Source organism: Microplitis demolitor, chromosome 2, assembly GCF_026212275.2.
Source record: "Microplitis demolitor isolate Queensland-Clemson2020A chromosome 2, iyMicDemo2.1a, whole genome shotgun sequence".
Classification (NCBI taxonomy): domain Eukaryota; kingdom Metazoa; phylum Arthropoda; class Insecta; order Hymenoptera; family Braconidae; genus Microplitis; species Microplitis demolitor.
The window spans coordinates 21,520,303-21,544,098 of record NC_068546.1 but is presented as its reverse complement, the minus strand read 5'-3'; the positions used below and the strand labels follow the sequence as shown (position 1 = coordinate 21,544,098).

General features: G+C 29.6%; 4 protein-coding genes across 4 annotated transcripts; 2 read left to right on the top strand and 2 right to left on the bottom strand.

The window, feature by feature from the left end:
* The first annotated feature begins 1,721 nt into the window (after positions 1–1,721).
* On the top strand, positions 1,722–4,992 carry LOC103579630 (la-related protein 6). Its single transcript, XM_008561071.3, has 3 exons — positions 1,722–3,260; positions 3,334–3,709; positions 3,787–4,992. Exons 1-3 carry the CDS (start codon positions 2,421–2,423, stop codon positions 4,443–4,445), a joined length of 1,875 nt encoding a protein of 624 aa, XP_008559293.1. The 5' UTR covers positions 1,722–2,420; the 3' UTR covers positions 4,446–4,992.
* Positions 4,993–5,814: 822 nt separating this feature from the next.
* LOC103579628 (BAG family molecular chaperone regulator 2) lies at positions 5,815–8,417 on the top strand. Its single transcript, XM_014441041.2, has 3 exons — positions 5,815–6,229; positions 7,096–7,208; positions 7,292–8,417. The coding sequence occupies exons 1-3, from the start codon at positions 6,016–6,018 to the stop codon at positions 7,523–7,525; spliced, it is 561 nt and encodes a 186-aa protein (XP_014296527.1). The 5' UTR covers positions 5,815–6,015; the 3' UTR covers positions 7,526–8,417.
* Positions 8,418–8,516: 99 nt separating this feature from the next.
* On the bottom strand, positions 8,517–13,284 carry LOC103579629 (ras-related protein Rab-23). Its single transcript, XM_053743102.1, has 6 exons — positions 12,780–13,284; positions 11,637–11,758; positions 11,410–11,570; positions 11,249–11,330; positions 10,973–11,166; positions 8,517–8,901 (listed from the first exon to the last, which is right to left on the bottom strand). Exons 1-6 carry the CDS (start codon positions 12,810–12,812, stop codon positions 8,774–8,776), a joined length of 720 nt encoding a protein of 239 aa, XP_053599077.1. The 5' UTR covers positions 12,813–13,284; the 3' UTR covers positions 8,517–8,773.
* Positions 13,285–16,441: 3,157 nt separating this feature from the next.
* LOC103579625 (tyrosine-protein kinase Src42A) lies at positions 16,442–23,265 on the bottom strand. The gene is made up of 7 exons (XM_008561065.3): positions 22,385–23,265; positions 21,772–22,292; positions 21,482–21,603; positions 21,217–21,380; positions 17,964–18,291; positions 17,311–17,646; positions 16,442–16,991 (listed from the first exon to the last, which is right to left on the bottom strand). The coding sequence occupies exons 2-7, from the start codon at positions 22,128–22,130 to the stop codon at positions 16,783–16,785; spliced, it is 1,518 nt and encodes a 505-aa protein (XP_008559287.1). The 5' UTR covers positions 22,131–22,292; positions 22,385–23,265; the 3' UTR covers positions 16,442–16,782.
* Positions 23,266–23,796: the final 531 nt, after the last annotated feature.

Sequence of the window (23,796 nt, the reverse complement as noted above, 5' to 3'; positions counted from 1 at the left end):
AACAAATTACTTTTTTTCAACATAAATTTTACAGCATGTTATTGTAGACCTCAAGTACAATTTGCTGAGTACTTTATTTTAGTTTTTAAATTTTTAAATTTTAATAACACAGTTGTCAAGTACTTTTTTCATTTTTGTAGACAGTCAAAAATTTTTGGGCTCTAATTAAATAATCTATTAAAATAATTATTTATCACACCTAATTCGTAATCGATTATAACACACTGGAAACTTTTGAGTCCGCGGTGTGATATGAATAATTTGGTGTTAAAATTGTTAACACGGTGTGAAAATTAGATAGATAATTTACACCATTTTACACAATACGTCCGTGTAAAGTTTTCAGGGACAATTTTTACACCAAAATTTTCTACAGTGTTTAAGCCAATAACATTGAATGGTGTAGAAAATCTTATTTCATGTCAAAAGTACATGGCTCGATATTTCACACCGTCAATTTACACCAAGCAGTCCAGGAAAAACCCTCTGGTAAAATTTTTGCGCAGAAACTTTTGATAAATTTCAAAGCAAACTTTTTTCCTCATCCTGTACTTAAATAATTGATTGAAAATTATGAATATTTTCTGAAACAACAAGATTAATCATGATATAAAGTTGTCAATAATAAATTGTAAGCGTAAATAACTAGGAAATCTTTATTATTTCTTTATAGTCATAACCGGTTGTTGTCAACGTTTTCTGTTGCATAATAACAACGGTGAAACCATACAAATATTGACTCTATGTGCGAATGCCCTGGTGACTCAAATACTTACGTAAATACATAATTCGATTATCCACCTTTAACTTTGCGTGTCATCTCATATGCGGTGAGTTTGTATCATGTATCATGAGCTTTTAAATTCTTACGTATTAATTCTCATTTCCAACGCAAACATAAAATAGACTGGGCTGAATAGACCTTTAAAAAAACGATGATTTATTATCCTCATACATATTATTTTTAAAAATTTATAATTTATTTATTTGCTCTTATCCACATGATTTAATAAATAAACTTTAATAAAAAATAATAATCCCAATGATTAATATGTTATTAATCACAGCTATACAAATTAAATTTTTCTCTTCCAGCACATTATTCATGAGGATTAATTTAGCGTGAAAAGTAATAAAAAATAATTTAAATCATCATACAAATGTGTTAATTTTAAAGGTCCCCATTTTTTCAGGACTTATTTTATACATGTATTTATTACCTGGTTAATCTTGAAAAGGATACGGAAATGCATTATTATTATTTACTAAGACAAAACCACATAAAACATATATTTTATTGACTGCCATCAAATTATGTTAATTAAAAAATTCGTCCTTCATATTATTAAAATAATTTTCGAATATATGCCGGCGCGGTTATTTATTTTTACTGAATGAATGATTGACACGTGGAAAAAATATTAAAATGGGCCTTATAGCCAGACAATCGTTTGACACACACACAATTACATACTTGTACAGCATATAGTGACTCCTTACATGATACCAGCCGCACTTGACCCATATCTTATTATGCTCAGAGCGTCCGGATGCGACACGAAACGCGCCGAGATACTAAAGACCGTCGGGTTGCCTTTGGAGGTCATGTACTTGGGTTAATTTTCTTCTATCATTAAACTCTAAAGCTAATCGAAAATAATTCATTTTGTTTATACAATTATTTCATATCATATATATATTCTTATACATTATAATAGTAGTAGCTGCTATTAATCAATTGGCCTTGAATTTACGCGTAATCCTTTTGCCGATGATTGTTTAATGTATCCTGGATTATAGCTGCTCAATAAATATAAATATATAATATATATATATACTTATTTATTTATTTATATATTGGTTGATTTATGTCGTCTAATTCTTGACCAGCATTCCGGAAGGTCGCAATCGCTATCGAGGTCCTGTCGCGTCCCTGCAAGACGTCGTGGTGAGGGTCACAGATGGGAGGAAGTTTAAAAATGATATCCAATGATAGGTAGCTATGTGGTTGTATTAATACTCTCATAGGTGAAAAATATATTGATGCAGTTACAATTCGATGTCAGATTTATTTTAAAAAGTATCGCGCGTGCGCGAGTACGGGCACCAGGGAAAGTATTTAAATAAGTTGCGGCACTTTTAAGTCGGAAGGCCATTCTTGTCCTGACTGTCACGGCGATCGTGCTAAATCTTACGTATTTATCGATTCCTTTTATTGATCGGTTTGATTTTTCACTGCATGGGTAGCTACAGAAAGTACCAGTGAGTTTTTTATTTGCCTGTAAATATTGTACTCAAGTAATTGTAAAATGATTTACAAGTGTTATGACAAATAGCAATGGAAAGGTGAAGTGCAGTGGTAAAAAAACAAACTGCTAATTATTATTTTTAAGTAATTAGATATTTTTTAATTAAATAAAATGGATGAGCAATCAGACATTCAGCGGGAATCGATGGACGAGGTGGGCAATCTGATATTCTCACCGCCGTTGATGAGAAAATCCGATACTCGAGACAGTATTTCGTCTATTGACAGCGACGTCAGTTTGTCTTTTGACAGGCGAGGCTCCAAAAGTGAAGATGCCGATTTTTCGGATTTAGGAAGTGGCGGTGATGAACCCGATCGTATTTCGCCAGCATTATCAAGAGTAACGACTGTCACAACAACAACAGAGCCACAAGAGACGTGTCTTGATAACGCTGATGACAATCATGTAAATATTAATGAAGATGATAAGAATAAAGGTGAATCTGACGGGTATTATTCAAAAAGTAGTGATGAAGCGAGTGCTTTAACTCCTCCGAATTCCCCGTCTAATCAGCAAGAAGAGACAGCGGTAATCTGTAGTGACGAATTGGCGGAAAAGATAGCCGCTCAAGTTGAATTTTATTTTTCCGATGAGAATATTGTGAAGGATGCGTTTTTACTTAAGCATGTAAAAAGAAATAAAGAGGGATATGTATCGTTGAAACTTATCTCGAGTTTCAAGCGAGTTAAACATTTGAGCCGAGATTGGAGAATTGTTGGCGCAGCTCTTCGAGCTAAATCTACTAAATTGCAAGTAAATGAACTGGGTACTAAACTAAGACGACGAGATCCTCTTCCACAGTATGACCAAACACTGCCATCAAGAACAGTAATCGCAGCAAAACTTCCGCTGGATAAATTGACCATTGAATCGGTAGCTGAATTATTCCGAAAGTGCGGCGAAATCGCTCTTATTCGTATATTAAGACCGGGACATCCGGTTCCAGCAGAGGTAAGACTACTCAAATACTTTTAAAAATTTTTTTGTTAATTAGAAAAATATTTTTTTGGTTTCTGACATGTAGGTTCGTCAAGCGATTTCGAAAAAACAAGAGCTTGAGACCGATGAAGAATGTGCCTTAATAGAGTTTACAGACTCTGCTGCTGCACGGGCAGCTCAGCAACTGACCTTGGGTGAAGCTGTGATTTATGAGCTTCAGCAGATATCAACAGGAGAGAAAAAACGTAAGCAGCAGCTGAGTCAACAACAAAACCAACTGCAATCTCAACCGTCAAAAAAGAGTGTTGCAGCAAGGCTGTCTGCTGCGCGAGAAAATGTTTATAGTTCATTAAATTGCCCAAACAGTTCTGAAGAGGACATTCGGAGCTCCAGATTAAAATCCAGCAGAATTTATCAGGGCAAAAGAGACATGCCGCTACCTAGTCCTTACACTTGTCATAGTAAATAAAAATAATAATCTACATTTATATAAAATTTACCAGGACAAATAAATAAAATTTAAAATTTATATTTTTAGGCCCACCGTCGCCAGAGCCTTGGCTGCCAAGACGATTTTCTGCATGTGCTATTTCCGGAACAGAAAATAATTCACTTCTATTCCGCCGACTCTCAACGTGTTCTAGCACAGGCTCTAGCTCAGACGTTTCAAGTTACTCTGGTAGACGTTTCTCATCTTGTTCATCTGGTTCAGATACTAGTTTCGGTTCGCCTCTGTACCACCATTCCCCTCATCAAAGTCACCACAATCTCTACCCTCCATTTAATTATTGGCCTGGTCAACCAGCGTCTCGTCGATTCTCATGCTGCACACCTCCGAATATGACTCCTCCGAACATAGGAGGCTACGGCTTTGATTACCCCAACGGGGCATTTTACCATCAAACAGGTAGACGTGGGTCCGCAGAGTGTGGGACATTTATCAGAAGACTCTCCAATTGCAGCAGAGATTCTGGTTATGATGCAGGGTCTAGAAGACTCTCATCTTGTTCATCTGGTTCTGATTCTTGTTCAGGTTTTCGTCCTCGTAGTAATAGTGGATTCGTCCTGATGGCACATTTGCCTGAAAATGTAACCAGATTACCATCAGGACCTGATGGAACTCGTGGCTTTGGTAGGAGTAATTCTGCTGTTGAAACTTCAACATCAAAAACTTCTGTTGATCCGTCCTGTGGATAAATAAATTGTAATTACTATTAAATTTATAAATATATAAACATGGTATTTTTACTGGAAATTGATACTCAGTTGTGAATAATTTAGTCAATAGCCACATCAACTTAATGTAATTCATTGAATTATTATTATTATTGTTATTGCGTGATTAACGCGTACCGTTAATTAATACTTAGTATGTACATACATTTAACGTACATGGTAAAATTATTTTTAATTGCACTTTGACCACTTATGAGGCAGTGTTACAATGCTTGATTTTCTGTTGATTTTTTTTCAAAGTAACATTGACCCGATTACCTGTGCTATTGATCATCAGAATTATCATGCTATGAGAATCATTGAATTGCGAGGCAGATCGTTCATACAATGGGCCCCGCGTTGAGTCAAAAGGAGAATTACCCTTGGATTTAAATGATAATCAAGGCAATGTCAAATGAGAGAAGAAATTACTCTGTTTCATTATAGCCTTCACCTATTCAACAACTTAAATTATTAATCATTAATTAAATATATAAATTTATCATACTTGAGAAAAAATTCATTAAGTCTTATTTGATCTATTATTTTAATGTATATATGCCAGCTCAATATAAATTATACCTATGCATTTATATATAAATAAAATATATAGATGTCAAATTTTTTGATTCTTGTATGCATTTTATTTATTTTTTGTCCATTCAATATTTTACATGGTCAAAAAATGCATTAATTATTATTGTACAAATAAGGAAAGTTGGCTGACGTCTAGTAATTTTTTAATTTTTTTTTTAAATGATAAATTATAAAAAAAAATTGCGCCTGAAGTTTTTTCAATTTTTTACAAGTGCATATTTTTAGTTTTTGTTTTTTTGGAATTGACTTTTAAAAGAAACTCTGAAAATTGCTAATTGTCTGTTAACTTCAGGATTATTAAAAATATCATGTAAATGTAGCAGATATCTGACAGTTTATAAGTTTTAAATAGATTAAAATAATGACATTTAAAAAAACGCGCGCATTAATTTTTCAAATATTTAAATATGCATTTTAAAATTTTTATTCTACTTACATTTTATTTATTTATTAAAAAATTGAAAAACTTCCAATTGTCAGTTATATTCACACTCATAAAATGTCACGAGTGAATGTAGCAGATGTGTGACAGTTTAAAAATTTAAAGTAAATGAACTATAACAATGAAATTTCAAAAAACTCGAGTATTGATTTTTCAAATATTTAAATACGCATGTTTAAATTATATTTATTTGATCAAAAATTTCAAAACTGTCAATTGTTAGTTGCAACACTAATAAAAAATATAAATAATTCAAAAAATAGCGCGCGCGAATAAAACTTGTGTGCTTAGCACACCATAATAATTTTATTACTTTGCACATGCGCAAAAAAATTGTTCTCTATTCTCTCTTCATCTTCGTTTTGTCGTTTCATCTGAGTTTTAAGCAGCTGCTTTAGATTCAGAGACTATTTGTTTAGTCACAATTGAATTTAACAATATTCATAAATATAATTAATTTAAAAAAGGTTTTAAAAGGTTGTAAGTAATAAATATTTCATAGTAGTTGAAAGTATGGACAGTCCTCTTCCTCATATAATGGAAAGTAGTGATATGGCGTATTCTACAAAGCCGAAAGATAGGTTAGTTAGTATTTTGGATCAAATTGAATTACGAGTTGAACAGCTAAGACGTGATGCTTCAAGACTCGAAGAAGAAAAAGACACCATGCTTACAACCCTCGACACCTTGAAAAATAGTGAGGAGCATCTTGAACCTCTAGATGATTGTAAGTTGATGACTTTAAAAAAAAAATTTGTCAACGTTCGGTATACGTTAACCTCAGTAGCTTGAAACGTCTAGAATAATCTCGAAACGTAACGAATTATCTAGATCTAGACGTGATAAATTTTGTAATTATTCTTTGTTTATTTCAGTGTTATCATTATTTTTAATTCAAAAGTAATTATTTCATCTGGGTTTTAATTGTAAAGAGCAAGCGATAATGTGAGATAATTATTGCAATTATTTCTATCGATCAAATTAATTATATTCTTCAGAGTTCTGTAAGATAGTTTTTTCGATTTAATTGTCACCTTTCCATAATTGTCTTGTCATTTTAAAAAAACGGTGACAAAGTTTAAATTGTTTTTTAAATATTCAAATTATAAATTGATATTTATGTGCGATTTTCAAATGAGTGTGAATGTAACTGATGTGAGACAAATTTTAAATGACAGATAAATAAATTAAATAATTAAATAAATGGAAATTAAAAAAATGCTCATACTCATTTTTAAATTCTTAAGAAGCACAATTTTTTAATTTGATTGACTTATATTTTATTCGCTTATTTTAAAATTTTAAAATTTACAATTGTCAGCTAGATTACACTCATGATTTTGAAAGTGACAGACAATTAAGAATTTTCGGATGTTTTTAAAAAAATCAATGATAAAAAAAAACTAAAAATATGCAGGTAGAAAATTTTAAAAATCTATAAGTGTAATTTTTTCAAATATTTTTTTTTTATAATTTATCATTTAAAAAAAAATCCTAGAGTGATTAGACGTCAGCTAATTTCAGTATCATTATTTCCATTTTTAATTTTATATTAACACTCATAATAAATTATAAACGTCATCTAAATTTTAGCTGATCGTGAGGATATACTTCGTTATGCTGAAAGATTATCTACGAGATGTTTAGCTGTCGAAGTATTGGTAAAAGTACAACGTGATGACGTTCAACAAGATGCGCTTCATCAAGTAAGTAATTTTTGAAATGTCAAAGTACATTTTTCTTTATTAATAAAATAACAATATATAATAACTATTAATAAAAATTTTAGGTAAACGGTTTGATTGATAGTTTAGTAATAGCATTAAAAAACGATCCCAATTCAACACGTCAACGCTGCGCTGCTTTTATGAACGCGTGTTCGTCTCATGCGCAAGGTCACTCAGACAAAACTTTTGAAACTGCAATTCTCGGGTGCACTTTGGATGATCAAAAACGTATTAAAAAAAGGCTACAAGGCTTATTAGACTACATCGACAAAATGCATACTTTCGAATTACAATAAAATTATAATTAATTTTTTTCCATCTACTGCATATAAAGACACTAAATTTAATTAGAGTTTTTAAACAAAAATAATATGATAAATACATAATATAAGTAGTGTGCTATTTGTCTTTACAAATATAAAAGCAAAAAAAACTTCGATCAATATTTAAATGTAAAAAGCAAGCATCTTTATATTAATTATTTTCCAATGTACTGATATATGTTTCCATTACATTGAATATTTTTGAATTAATGTGCTTTCCAAAAAGTCAATCTACGTAAATTTATCTTTAATTATTATTAACTAAGTGATATTTATAATTATTAATTATTACATTACCGGCTTTAAAAAAAAAAAGCGAGCATTAAAGCTCCCAAAAAAATATTTTTCATTAGTAATAAAATATTGTATTATATGTAAACATTTACATGATGAATTCATATAAAATATTAATTAGATATTTTTTTTTAACTGAGTCAAAAAGCTAATTAATTAATTTATGATTTTTTTTTTTTCAAAACAATATATCTCTGTCATAAAATTGTTATTGTCTGAAAGAGCAGTAATAAATTTTTGAACTTAAAAAAATAAATGATAAATTAATAAAAGAGAATGTTTGTAGTATCGGCAAAGTTGCGTGTGAGTTATACGACAACGACGTCAGTAAACGCAAAGAACTCAATACAGAGCAGGACCAACTAACCGGGCGTTGACTCTTTCCGCTCAAGGTCTTATGAAAGGTGAAGGACATTTTATTTGCACCACAATCTTACTGCTATTTTAATAGGACACTAATTACTTATGTCAATCCAATAATAATTAAAACATTTTTTATATTATAATACTCATTCATCTCTTATTTTATTAGCTGATAAAATAAAAAATTGGTGAAATAGTTTACAACTTATTTACTTAGATGTTTATTTGGTTAGACGTCATACATTCACCGCATTAAATATTAACATCTGATTACTGTACTAGAATTAATATAGAAATTCAATGCGAATTAAAAAATAACAGTAAATATATAAAAGTAAAAGAAAAAGAAAAAAAAATATACATATGTACAAAATAAAGAAAATTATAAATCCAAAACACGACTTAGGTACATTTTATTTTGTAATATTTAAGTAGATGGAAAACGCCTTTCTGTAAAGTGATTTGTTTGCCCATATATTTAAACATTAAATCTTGTTTTTGATTCTTCAAACAATATATATGTATATATTCAATGAATATGAATTTCATTACTACTTGTATGTCTTACAAGAGCCTGCAGGCATTCTTGACAAAGTTTTTCTTTTTGTGATGTCGAGTTTTACCACTCGGTCGCAGAACAATTGTTCCGTTTCCGGTGTTACGACCTGTACATTCATTTGGACTAAAAGCACCTGAAAATAAAAATAATTATTAAATATTTGTTAATATTATTGTCACTTGATAGATTTAGAAATATAGTAAAATTTAAAAAAAAAAATTATTTTACTATTTAATAAGAGGTCAGAAAAATTCAAGCAAATTAAATAAATGGGGTTTGAGGAGTGAAAACGACGGATAGCTAAAATTGAATAACACTTGATTATATAGTTAAACTCGGTATATCTGAAGCAACTTCTACATATATTAAAAACAAATATATCTGAACACTGATATTTATTCAACTCAATACAGTCTTGCTAATTTATTTAAAATCTTGACAAACAATCTAGTGCGATATATTCACGCAACTCTAGTTGCTTGTATAAATTATAACTATTAAATTATATACTGAATGGTATCATATAAATTAGCCTATAACTAAACTAACACTTGTTTATACACTAGCGGATTCGAATTACGGTATTTACCGCAATTTACGGTATTTTACAGTGAATTGTGGTATTTAATACAAAAGGTTATGGTAATTTATCGTAAATTTGCTGCAGTCTGGAGTTTACTACAAAATTACAGTATTTTACCGCAACTTGAAGTATTAAACCGTGTTTGTGGTAAAAAATACCGCAAATTACAGTATTTTAGTGTGATCTACAGTAAATTATAGTAATTTGTCGTAAATTGCAGTATATTTCTGTAAATTACCGTAAAATGTCATGGAGTTGCAATAGCGATATGGTATTCTGCAGCAAAGGTACGGTAACTTACCGTAAATTAGCTGTGACCCCGTCGGGTTTTACCGCATACATGTGGGTGCGTAGAAAGTTACCGTAAATTGCCGTAAAGTTACTGTAATGATACATAATTGAGTCAAAGGTACGGTAATATGTCGTAAAGTTGCTGTAATCTACGAGTATTTTACCGTACAATTGTTGTATTTCGTCATGAATATGCGTATTTACTACAAAATTATAGTATTTTACTATAAAAAGACATATTGTACCGTGTTTATGGTAAAAAATACCTTAAATTGCAGTAATTTGCGGTAATATATAATTAAATACAATAATTTGTCATAAATTGGGGTATATTTCTATAAATAATTACCGTAACAATGCAGCAATTTACGGTAAGTACCATAATTCGAATCTGCTAGGGTACGCATGACCCTGTAATAGGTATTTATACTATTAGATCTTAAATGTAATATACCCAGATCTTATTATTGGCTTATATGTGACATCAATCTACAATGAGGTAACTGTCCATCCACGACCTAGTTTATGTTGAGGGTAATTTAAAAGCCGATATTTATCTTATACCCAAACTCCGTGAAGCAGACTAATATTTTCACCACCTAATCATTTAGAAGGATCTTAGTTCAGATACAATCGTTCTATTTCTTCGTATATTATTTAAAAAAGCTGAAAATTCCATTAAGTCAAGGCTATTGATTCCGTTGCGTGAAAATCACACGAAATAACAATGAGCGATGGGCATAAAAAATATGAATAAAACTTTCTATAAAGACTATTGACAATTCTATAAACAGTTGTGGGACAAACTTATTATCTTAACGTTTAATGCACTCCCATGTATGTCAGCAAGAATTTCTCTGGCCGTACTTGTCTCTGTAGTTCAGGCGACTTGATAAAAAAGAGAGAATCAATTGATCGACTCGTGTTTCTATAAGAAACCAAGACATCCACTGGTCTTAGGAGACAAACCGTATTTTCTTGGAAATTCTCGCGCACGCCAATGTATTATTAATGATCAGCCACCGGATATACTAGTTTTAGAACCCGTAACTAACTACAATGTTTTTAAAAAAATTTAGAAGACTCCCGTGTAAAAAAATCTTTGAAAAAGCTTCGACTTTTCCAAACTTTAAAACGTGACACTACGACGAACTTTTTTTAAAATTTTATATTTTTAAACTAAAGATACAAAGAGGAAAACAATTTACTTAATACTTTAAATGAACATCTTTAAATTTTCAACAGTTTAAAAAAAGTTTATCGCTGTCACATTTTGAAGTTTAGAATAAACAATTTGTTTTTACGGGCTTTTTTTCTATTAATTGCTTACTGATAACTGAAGGTGATCGGGGTCCTGATGAGTACAATCTCAAGTCATCTTGAAAGTCATCTTCACACCTGCGCATTTCTATTAAACATCTTGAAGCGAGATGTCTGAAAACACTGACTACACCCACGTCTTCCTTAACGGATGTACGTAGGAGTTTACAACCCAATGCTCGACCTAGTCTCTCCGCTTCATTTCTTAATCATAACAATCATCAAATTATGATAAGTAAATTTTTGAACAAAATACAAAAAGTAAACTCTTCAAACAAATACTTACGGATCAATTTGACATTGATCGACAAGATCAATCTTGTTTTGCACCAAGACCGTCGGAATTTCTCCGCACTCATTCTCCACCTAAAGTAGAAAATAGATATAAAATAATGTTTATATATCTTTAGTTATAATAATAATATAATATAAAAAAAAAACTTTCCTTTAGTTTCCAAGATGGTATGGCGTCAAAAGAATCTCTGTCTGTTGCTGAGTATGCTAAGACACATGCGTGTGCACCACGATAATAAGCTGCTGTAATTGCATCAAATTCTTCTTGGCCAGCAGTATCCCACAGCATAAGTCTTATGTCTTCTCCATCAACTCTAATATTAACATTTATTTTAAATAATATTTTTTAAATATTTTAATAAAAATTAACATATACTCACTCGATTTCTCGTTCCAAAAAATCTACACCGATTGTCTTTTTATAATCCCTAGTAAACGTTCCTTTACAAAATCTCTGGATCATCGAGGACTTGCCGACTGCACCATTTCCTACTATGACCACCTATAATTTATAACAACGATCGTACATTAATAAATTATATTCAAAAGTAAATTTATCAGATAAATTAAGTGTCAAGCGTAAGTATTTTTGAACTTCCCGCTATGAAAATTTGAAATTTAAAAGAAGGCAAGTTATTAATTTCGGTCTGATTTTTGAAAATCGAGTTTTTTTCAGATCTTGATGTTTTGGAGCTCTAGAAAGTTATCCTATTTCCGGACGTATGTCCATCACCAAGACACTGGACCAAAATTATATTCATAGTCCAGCCATTTTTTGAGCTCGAGCTCAAAAGTCTACCAATAATGACGTCCGCTCCAAGCTCGAAACTATCAGGATTCTGAAGTTGATCAACATCAACCGTTTTTTATACTTTTTATGTATTGAATTGTCCAGATAAGTATTATGATCATATACAGTAACGGTGCATTGGACACGTATACAAGAAAATGATGGAATGTATATGTTGTATAAAAAGAGCTACAATGCCACTGGGGTCTACTTTTGAAGACCGGTCCAACTCGGAAATTTATTGATTTATAAAATCATTTGTACAGTAATGACCTATATGTTTATTAATTTGAATAATTATTAAAATATTTTGCTACAGTTATTATTTAGGGATCATTAATTAATTATGCATTGTTCCTGCAATTGATCTGTACTAATTATTAGCTGGTGATCTCCAAGCTCATCAAACGGTGTAACGTGTGAGAATTGGTAAACCAAGTATAACAAGAATACCGTTAAATACATGTTAAGAACAAGAGGGAGAGCTACTCAACGATAATTAAGAAGCTTTACAATATAAATTTTTTAATATTAAAAATAATATTATACTTTATTATATATTTAAAGTAATTAAATTATTTCGTTAAATTAATCAGTAAAATTTAATTATTTATCAGTAATTGGTTTATAAAACGCAATGAAAAAGGGCGGAGACATTTGATTTGAATAAAAAAGGAGGGAATAAAATTACTGAAGGTAATACTCGAAAGAATTCGTGCAGGTAAAAATATACCTTGAGTGATATCTCGAGCTCTTCCTCCCGCATTCTGATCGCACGTCGCTTCTCATAATATACAACTAAAATTTCTATTTAAAAAACACACAGGTACACATACACACTTGGCTTAGCAATAATGATGCATATTTTATTTATTTTTTTATTTTCACTGTCTAAGAATTTACGAGACGTTCGCGTGCCATGGCCGTGGCTGAAAACCGGACGTGGATTCGAGGCTTTTTTTAAATATTTATTATATTAAATTCATTTATATTCACTTAAATATATTTTTTTTGTAGAATATGTGGTCGGTATGAAAAATTTAAAAACTACGATTTGTATTTTTTAAATTTGGACACATGTGATTAGAACGCGCGAATTTTGATTAATATGAAAGCCAGCCAGAGCCAACTGCAATTGTGTTACCGGTCAGGTTGAGGCCAAACCAACACCTGTCGCCTTTTCACTTACCTGCACGCTACGAGAAATATCAACCACCTGGTTTTTATAGTCTAGGGAGTTCTGGGGAACACAAAGTTACTAAAGAATAAATGGATTGATAATAAAATGTAGAAACACAACAAAATCGAAATATTAAATTTTAAAATTCTCTTGAAAATTGACACTGAAAGTAACAGACAATAAAAGCATTATTTCTTTTAAATCAGCAATAAAATACTTGTAGAAAAAATTTCATTTCGAAAAATTTGAAAAATCTGTACGTGCATATTTGAAAAAATTTATTTTAATTATGAGCAACTTGTTTATAAAAATTTTAAAATTGCCTCTGCTATTTTCATTATCATAAAATTATGACACTCTAATGATTTTTGGATTTTTCCACAAATTATAAATTATAAAAAACAAAAATATTTGAAAAAATTTCACTTAAAGATTTTTAAATTTTCTACATGTCCATATTTTTATTTTTAAAATTGAATTGTTGAAAAAGAAATTTGAAAATTCTTAATTGTCTATTAACTTCAGGACCATAAAGTAACAGACAAAAAATTTATTTATTTTAAATAAACAACTAAAATACTTACAGAGAGAATTCAAAAAAATTTCATATAAAAAACTTTAAAAAATCTGATTGTTCAAATTTGAAAAATTTTACTTTACTTACGATAACTTGTCTATAAAAATAAAAAAATTGTCTCATGTCTGCTACTTTCATTATCATTAAAAATTATAATTTATTAATCATAAACTGAAATAATTATCAAAGATATTTTATATGTATATGATTTTTTTACAGTATAAAAATTATTGTATGTTCAATTTTTTTTATTGGCATAAAAAAAAATATTGAAGTAATTCATCAAAGCATCATATTGAATATCGATTTAAAAATCAAAACAATACTTATAGATATTGATAAATAATAAACGTTCATAACACTGTCGTTACTTAGCTTTGTAACAAAAGGATAATAAAAGTATGTAACAAATCTACGAGAAATTTATTAATAAAAATAATAAATCATGAAAGTAACAATGACTTTTTTTCATTGATTTTATTATCAATACAATTGAATCATTAATAATAATCGATATTAATAAAATAAGAATATTAATCAATAGTAGAAAAAAAAAGCCAACTTAAAAAATTCATAAATCCTTTTTGAGAAAAAGATATTTTCTTATTTGAAATTCGTATATATGATTTTAAAAAATATCGATGTTTATTGGACGTGCTTTCGGCGTCAACATATTTTTGAATGTACCTTGATATATATTTATATGATCTTAAAAATTATAATATCATGGATGTCTATTTTTTTTAGTAGAATTTAATAAAAATGTAAAATGATTAAGTAACACAATATACAAAAATTATTTATGGAAATAAAGCATTTGCCATCCAAGGTAGCAAATATAATATATATGTATATAATGTATCGAAAGATTTTTTCGTTCGAATACAGTTCCTAAAATTATTAATTATTTTTAAGCTCTCGCTTAAGAAGGAATGACGCACTGAAAAATATGATTCTAAAGTTAGTAGACAATTAACAATTTTCGGATTTTTTTTTTCAACAAATCAAAAAAATAAAAATATCCACATGTAGAAAATTTAAAAAACTACAAGTGCAATTTTTTCAAATACATTTTTTTTTCATAATTTATCATTTTAAATAAATTCAAAAAATTATTAGACGTCAGCTAACTTCAGTATCATAAAATATGACAATTACATCCACCAAATTGCTCTGAACTGTTTCATTATTCTTCCTTTGTATTATTCAATGAACTTTTTTTTTATTAAAAAAAAATAGTTAGTTAACACGTGCGATGAGTAGAGGCCTCTCGATCATTATAAATAAAAAATTATTGATCTTACTACATACATGGGATTGATTTTTAAAAGTTATTTTTCTTATAATTTATACAAAACATGATCATTATTTTCTCCAGTATTACTATTTTATATTAATATATATATATATATACTACACAAATGCACACATAATTAGTGTCTTTTATGTATAAAGTATTTGTAATCAAGTGTCATCATTTTGATGATCTTAAGACGTCATTTGTTAATAAAAAAAAAACTATATATATAGGAAATTGACAAATCAATAACTGATTTTCCAGTACGTTGATATAACAGTGATTGCATGAAAATGGGGTTGTAAAAAAATTACACCTCTAAGATGAATATTAATCAATAAGAATAATAATAATATATAAAAATTTTTTTATCACTTTCTCATAATAGATGTAAGATTATAAAACGACTTACTTCTAAGTAATTAATCAATAAAAAATAGTAATGTATTAAAGGCATTCTCAGACTGCCCTCATTTTTTTTTAAATATTCAATGACTTTCAACTGTGATAGTATTCAAATTTTATTAATTAATTAAAACCTTAATTGAAAAACAATTTCGCCAAGATATAAAATTAAAAAAAAATTACGGCCGATATCAATTCGAAGTTAAAATTTGTTGGATAAATTTTAGTCTAAAAAATTTTAAAATTCAAATTATAAAATTTCTGATTTTACTCAAATTTATTTTCCAAATTTCTTTCAATTCTCAATTGACAACTGTAAGTAATTTTTTTTTTAATTTATCTCAGTAAAATTGCAACTGATTTTTTTTTAATTGACAAAATTTTGATACACTTATAACGAGTCATTGAAAATTTTTAAAAAGTGGAGGCACTGCCTGAAAATAATCTCAAAAATTCCAAACTCAATTTCACAATGATTGCTTTCATGAGCAATTTTTTTTGTTAATTTTGAATCAGTAGTTAAAATTTGTTAAAAAATAAGTTTTTAAAAAAGTACACTGACCGGTGTACTAAGTAAATATAAACTCATAATAAATCGAATGAATAACCTCTATTAGTATGATAATCGTCGCATTTTTGCCGTATGGACGGACCAGTTTGTAAATTATCTCATATTACACACAATAATTATCATTATCACTGATTATAAATAGTGCTGAGCTGCGTTTATCATTGGAAGAATAAATGAAGATTTAAAATTAAACACAATTGTTTTAAATTTATGAACACGTCTCAATAGCAATCTACAGTCGATAATAAAATTATCATATTTATATATTTGAATGCAACTTTAAATCGATTAACCATTTCAATTATCGTAAATTTAATCGAAGAGCATTCAATGTATGGTAGATCAAATTTTATAATTTAAATTGCTCATTTTTAAAATGTATACTTTTATTAACCTAATCTAAGATTATAAATATCATTATTTATGTATTTAATATTATAATTAATCATCGAAACTCCTGTTATTAATATTTCTTACTTAACAATCACTTCTTATTTTCTTTCGTTATATGGCAGCCAGAATATCATGTAAACAAGTACGAGATAATAACGGCGACGTTATAAAAATAAACATTACTATGTAGATGATCGTAGTAAGATTACCAGTCTGAATTAATATTTATGGTTATATCTCTTTAAATTTTTTAAATTAGATGTTATTTGTTCGTTAATTTTATATAATCAATTGTTTGTTCAAAACATGAGACTCAATATGCAGATGCTTCTTTATACTCTGAGCCCTCCATTGTAAAGAAATCTTCTAGCTTCCATTGAAGGGTTTCAAAAGTTGGCCTCTTCATTGGATCTTTATTCCAACATTCTAGCATTATATCATAAAGTGCCGTCGGGCATCCAGGAGGACATGGCATTCGGTAGCCGTGTTCGACTTGATGTAATACTTCAGCATTTGTCATACCTAGAGGAATATTTTGTTACATGTCAAATTATTACGATTCATATACATTTTTTATATACAATAGAATCAAGTTAACAATTTCTTGGATAGCAGGTGTTATAGCTAACGCTTACTTAAATTTTTCTTCAACGTTTCGTCGGTTTCCTGACTTTTTCCAGTACTCGATTCATGTTTAATAACTGAGTACTTGAAAACGTCGGAAAACCGACGAAATGTTGAACAAAAATAGTAAATAAACGTTAATTATAACGACTACTATCCAAGAAACTGAACTTATTCCTATTATAATTTAGTATATTTAATTGAAATATTATCATACCAGGATATGGAATTCGTCCATATGTTACAAGTTCAGTCAAAAGTATACCGAACGACCATACGTCCGATTTAATACTGAATTTACTGTAATTGGCAGCTTCGGGTGCGGTCCATTTAATTGGGAATCTAGCACCTACACGAGCTTCATACTCGTCTTCTTTTATTAATCGGGCTAAGCCAAAGTCAGCTATTTTGACAACATTTCCATCAGCCACAAGAACATTTCGGGCTGCTAAATCTCGATGAATGTAATTTTGTGACTCGAGATACGCCATACCAGCAGCGATTTGCGCAGACATGTCGATCAACTGTTGTAGCTTTAGTCCTCGACCTTTTCCTATAAATTTAAATTTATCAAAACAATATATTATTGTAAAAGTAACTTTTACAAAGTTTTAGTAATTAATTATCGCAATTATCGTAATCAAAATCAAAAATTTGAAAAATCGGTTGAATATTTAAGAAAAGGTGTCAATTTAAATTTTCAAATTTTATTTCTGGCGGTTTTTCGACTTGAAATTCATTAAAATGTCAAAAAAACAAATTAATTTTTAATTCAATTATGTCTTTAAATGTTGAAATAAAGAAATAATGAAAAAGCTACTTCTATTTCGGATATCGAATGACCTTTCTTAGCATTTATCTATTTATTACCTTGCAAGAACTCAAGAAGACTTCCATTTCTCATGAGTTCTGTAATAATATAAATAGGTTCCTCCATTGTGCAAACAGCATACAGTTGTATAAGTTTTGCATGACGTAGTTTTTTCATAATTTGTGCTTCTGCGAGGAAGTCTTTAGGGTCCATCGTGCCTGGTTTGAGAGTCTTGATAGCAACGGGTGTTGTGTTGTTCCATAAACCTTCCCATACCTCACCAAATTGTCCCTGGCCAAGTTTCCTTACGAACTTCAGTGAAGACCGATCAATTTCCCATTGATCCCTTGTTCGATGACTCAATCCTTCTGTCACGGGTTTCTCCACCTATCAACACAAGCACGTACGAGCCAGTCAATCGCTGATAAATTAATAACTATTATCTGGAACTTGTGCATTTATCAATTATTATTTACACAAAGCCAATTAAATTCGTCGTTTCTCACCTTATATATAACACTATAAATATACAATTTATAAAGCTCCTTAAACAAAGTGAATAAGCATGAGACAATGAATAACCAGCAACGATTTTACATTAATTTCTCTGCATACATATATATTTAACAAGGACGAGAAAAACTAATTAATACAATTGAATATTTGATTTATTTTGTCTGTTTTGTAATCATTCAGTCAATTACATTAAATACAAATTGGAAGATCATTATAAAATAGCACCATTCGAATAATAAAAAACAAATATGAATGTATTAATCACAATTAATTTAATCAGTCGTTTTCAGTATATTGTATAGGGATGTGCGAATCGTAGTTATTCGTAACTTTTCGAATTGTTCGTCAATTTTAGAATTATCCGAAAATTTTTGAATTATTTGTAACTTTTCAAATTACTCGATTCGAATCAAGAAAATTCAAATATTCAATTTTTATTTAATGAAGAGCTCAGTTTTCAAAGTAACCAAAAATAATTATTTCGTAGATTTATGTTTAAGCTCTATTTACCTCGGACAAAAATTTGAATTATTTTAAACATTATTATGATTTTAAGTTGTTCAAAAGAAAATTTTGAAATAATTCGAACTATTTGAAGGTTCAAATCGATTCGATACGAATAATTCAAAAGGTTCAACTATTTGCACACCCCTAATATTATATTTAATATAAGTGATTATAATAATGAGCCTGAATTTTTTTTTTCAAGCACAATTGATTTAAAAATTTATCAGAAAATATACGCGAATATAAGTATTAATTGGATGGAAATGACTTTTCATGAAGTAATCGATTTCATGAAAAAAATATTGATGAATTTAATTACAATAAATTTATAAAAGTTGATAAATTTGATTATTTTTGTTGTTTTTGTTTTCGTTTTATATAAATTTAATGATATAGCTAAGTCTACAATAATGGATGGATTGGAAGCACTGATTGCATTGAATTCAATGACCAAGTTGTAATGGGATCTTGGAAATATGTATTCGATGTGCTTTCAATCCGTGATTTAATACGTGAATCGTATTTGTAACATAGTACAGCGAAACATGTGAATTGTGATTTGTTCCGAGGTTAATAAATTTTTTTTGATATTTTGCTAAACTACTCTATGTCTAGTATCTTTGAAACATGATGCCATATAACACGGGCTTGTGCTGTGTTGTGAGTAGCAAAAGAAATGATAGAAGTAGATGAGGGATAACATGAACAAATTTGTATAGTATAAGAAAAAGAGAGATGAAAATATAGGTAATAACGTGAAACATAAAAAATAAAGTTACATTAATAATTTCATAATTCGGACATGTAAATTTACCAAGAAAATCCAGCGGGAAGTAGGGCAAGCCATAACAGAGAAAAAAACATCATCTAATCAGAGATTCAAATTTGCAATTTCATTTTTTCATTTTGATAAAGACTTTTTTTTATTTATTTCTTTTGTTGCTATTATTTTGCACGCCTCGAACGCGAAGCGGTTGTGCTTTATTACGGACTTATCAAGGTCACGCGATTCCCTCATATTAAACTGTGTATATTATTTTCATATCACACTTACACGTTATAAAAAAGATATTAATATAAACAGGAAATACTGATGAATAATCCTGATACTTTCGTTAAGTTGCCCGATGCGTATTATGATAAAAAAAAATTGAATAAAAAAAATTTATCATGGAAGTCAGTTAGTTTGTGGTTCAAAAAAAGTCTGTAGCAAGGATATCTCGAGAACAACTTGACGAAATGACTCAATATTTTTTTTGCTATCTTCAGAATTATGCAAAGAAGGTTCTGATCGAAAATCACTAGTGTAGTCCTCGTGTTTTTTTTTTATAATAAATCATTTCTGTTAAAACCGGCATTTTTACATGGAAACAAATATTGCGGCCATTTTTATTGGGAATTTTCCTTTCCTTCTCTTTCTTTTTTTTTATTAGCTGTTATTTTACTGTATATTTATCATGACAATTTTTATGAAAAAAAAAAAAAAAAAAAAAAAAAAAAACGCGGGGAATTCAAATTTGGGGTTTTCTTTTTTTCATGGCCAGTTTTTCAAACCAGATTTATTTTTAATATATAGATATACTAACAATATTAATTTAAATTACGCAAAAGTTAGCCAACGTCTGATAATTTTTGAACTTTTTTTAAAAACAATAAATTATAAAAAAAAGTATTTTTAAAAATTGCACCGCTTCTTCAATTTTCTACACGTGCATTTTTTTTTCTTTTCAAATTGATTTGTCGACAAAAAAAATTAAAAAATCGTTAAGTGTCTGCTAACTTCAGAATCATTAATTTAAATCCGGTTTAAAAAACTGGCCCTTACTTAATATCTTTCTTAGTAAGTAAGTAAGAATTGCCAGTATCGTACTGTCAAAAAATATTTCGTGTTAATTAAACAGATAAAACTTTTTTTAGCTTAAAAAAAATACGTGGTTCAATAATTAATAAAAATAAATTGACTACTCAAAATATTGCATGAGCGTTTGAGGTGTGCACTTGGATTTTCAAAATTTTTATCATTATTATTATTATTATTATTATTATTATTATTATTATCAATTTACAAAACCCTTTAGTAAAATCAGCAGCATTCAACTAATTTTTACTTACTGATTCTAAAACTAACAAGAATGAGATCGCTCTAGATATTATATACTTTCAAGTGTAAACTCACGCACGAGCATTAATCATCACGATTTTATCATAACGATGAATTTCACTAATAATAGAGATACGCTTTTTTATTTTGCTTAAAATTTATAATAAATATTTAGTTAAAAATATTACCTGTACACACGGCTTGCAGAGATTTACACAGAGGCCATCAGCTTCTTTGCTGTAATGCTCAACAAGGTCCTGAAGGTTTCTAAATGTCGTACGTCTTGCTATGAAAAATCCTCCCTCATCTAACTGTCGAATCCGATAATGTTTGACAGTGTCACCATCACGGACTAAATTTAAATTTTAAATTTACATTCAACAATATTACATACAACAATAAAAACAACAGCAGTAATAACACAAATAATGATTGTTAACTCATTATTATTACCAGAAAGTGAATAATCATTATGCCTGCTTTCAGAATCACGGATTAAAAATGCCCCATGATCATTCTCTGGCAACAGGAGCTTCTTCTCGGCCTCAATACGTTTGATCTTTCTGAAGTACCAGCTATAAATACACACAAGACATGAGCATAAAAATTGAATGCATTTGGAGAAAGTTTTCATGTAACATCAGCCAAGCATTTAAAAGAAAACAGAAATTAATTACGCGGAAAATATGACCTTAAAAAATTTATTAATATTAAAAATAATTAAATTAAAAAAAGTAACTTACGGTTCAGCCTCAATAGATTTAAGTTTAGCGACGTAATTGCTGGGTATGTAACCTTCTTGTCTGGTCCTCTTGCTTCTAGCAAGCCACCAATCGCCCTGAGTATCATTGAGTATCTCCAGATGTTCACCCTTACGAAAACTAAGATCTTCATCAGTCCTAGCATCGTAATCATAGAGAGCGACGAATACTTTTGCCGAGGGCACATCTGTATCTGGAATTTGCGGTACAGGTCGTATGGGATCTGGTGGAGGAGTTGGTACTGGACTGGCTTGAGAAGCAACTGCTTCAATACTAGGATTACCAATCCTGTCAGACTTTTCTGTCTCCGCATCTGTCGGGCTGCTAAAACAGTTTCCCATTTTTTTTTGGTTGACTACTGTCAAATCACATTAAACAACAACAACAACAACAACATTAACACAAAAAGAAACGACCTCTGTTGCTTTTTTTTATAAATTTATTATTTTTTGGTAAAGTCAGCTGATTTTTTTCATGCCAGTTTATTTTTTCATGAATGTTACCTAAATATCGAAGTAAAAAAAATATTTTCACAATATACTTTAGCAGATATAATTTCTTGATTGATAATTAAAGAAAAATTTTAAAAAACTACCCAAGTAATTTAAAAATAAAATTACAAAGAAAATACAATTGACGACAGGGCGTTTCTTTGACAAATGTACGTGGGTGATTTAATATATTTATCTTTACGCATCCGACGCGTCTGATATATTGTCGTACATCCTTTATCCATGGATCGTAATATAAATCGACAGATGTTGGTAATAAATAATTGCGGATGAGTATCAGGAGAATGTAAAAAATTTAAAACTGTGATTGTAATTATCCAGGAACTTGGCACGGTCAATAGCCATTGCAGCCACCAGTTACACTCTTTGTTATATATATTTATAATATATATTTAAATTGTTTTGAGGATGTGAGGATTTTAAGGAGCAAAGTAATCCATCCAATAGTTTTCACATGCGCCGTAACAACGAAAAATTATGGAATCAATGGACGTGAGAGAACGTATATAGTAACGAGGGGTCGACACACGCCCAACTAGGACACACATAAGACACAAACTGTACAAGCCTTTAAACCGTCAATCGTAGATGTGATGCACTAAAATATATACACTGTATTAATGTTCGTGGAAATTGCAACCAATATTTTCACCACCCGACAAAATATAATGAACCTGGAATTATATATATATATAGTTAACACAATGATTCATATTTATGACAAATTATATGATTGCTCCGACGAAAGAGCTACCGACACAACATTTTGTCCATGAGTTACCAGTTGCTACTGGTCTATGGCTTGATAATACGTTTCCCCTCCTCACATAACTTATACTTTACACATAAATATATATGTATATGTATATATACACCAGATCAGGATTTACAGTATTTTTTCTTATTGCCAGTACGTATTTCACTCTGGTTGACAACGTTGGAAAAAGCGCGAGGTGAAAACAACACCCAGACCCAGTGAATATGCAGGTGGGTGAATGTGACCAAGTGCTGCTGCTGTTGTCGTCGTCTTTAACTTGCTTTTTATATCTTTTGTCTTTTACTTTTTTGTTTGCAACTATTCTACGAGGAGCTAGAGATTTACAGGGTGGGAGCACTATAAAAGCTAAGCTCGACTGGAAATTTAGCTCTGATTCGGACTCTTTCGTAAGGAAATCCGAACTTTGCCGATCTCACTGTCTTCTCTTTCTTTTTTTGTCTTTCACATTTTTTTTTAAGGCAGTTGTCGGGTGATGGGCACTGTCAGAAAGTTATGAAATTTTGTATATTAGGGTGGGTAGGACTGAAGAATTTTTGAATTTTACTTTTCTAATTACGTTTTGAATAAGTGCGCCACTCGAATGATGAAAATTTTTTTAAAAGATTTTTTACACGTGTGAATGTAGCAGAAGGACAAATTTAAAATTATAAATGAATAGAGGAAATAATTAAAAGAATGAGGGTGCTTTATGAATGGTTTTTAATTTTTTTAAATGCG

Bases quoted from the DNA above. Each gene is read 5' to 3' on its own strand.
- LOC103579628 (XM_014441041.2), top strand. From the start codon at position 6,016: ATGGACAGTCCTCTTCCTCATATAATGGAAAGTAGTGATATGGCGTAT. The intron at 6,230-7,095 runs GTAAGTTGATGA...TCTAAATTTTAG, and splicing joins TCTTGAACCTCTAGATGATT to CTGATCGTGAGGATATACTT. The intron at 7,209-7,291 runs GTAAGTAATTTT...TAAAAATTTTAG, and splicing joins AACAAGATGCGCTTCATCAA to GTAAACGGTTTGATTGATAG.
- LOC103579625 (XM_008561065.3), bottom strand. From the start codon at position 22,130: ATGGGAAACTGTTTTAGCAGCCCGACAGATGCGGAGACAGAAAAGTCT. The intron at 21,604-21,771 runs GTAAGTTACTTT...GTGTATTTATAG, and splicing joins AAATCTATTGAGGCTGAACC to CTGGTACTTCAGAAAGATCA. The intron at 17,647-17,963 runs GTAATAAATAGA...TTAAATTTATAG, and splicing joins TCTTCTTGAGTTCTTGCAAG to GAAAAGGTCGAGGACTAAAG.
- LOC103579629 (XM_053743102.1), bottom strand. From the start codon at position 12,812: ATGCGGGAGGAAGAGCTCGAGATATCACTCAAG. The intron at 11,167-11,248 runs GTAAGTATTTGT...GTTATGATTAAG, and splicing joins GATCAATGTCAAATTGATCC to AAATGAAGCGGAGAGACTAG. The intron at 8,902-10,972 runs GTAAGCAATTAA...TTTTATTTTCAG, and splicing joins CCGATCACCTTCAGTTATCA to GTGCTTTTAGTCCAAATGAA.
- LOC103579630 (XM_008561071.3), top strand. From the start codon at position 2,421: ATGGATGAGCAATCAGACATTCAGCGGGAATCGATGGACGAGGTGGGC. The intron at 3,261-3,333 runs GTAAGACTACTC...TCTGACATGTAG, and splicing joins GACATCCGGTTCCAGCAGAG to GTTCGTCAAGCGATTTCGAA. The intron at 3,710-3,786 runs GTAAATAAAAAT...TTATATTTTTAG, and splicing joins TAGTCCTTACACTTGTCATA to GCCCACCGTCGCCAGAGCCT.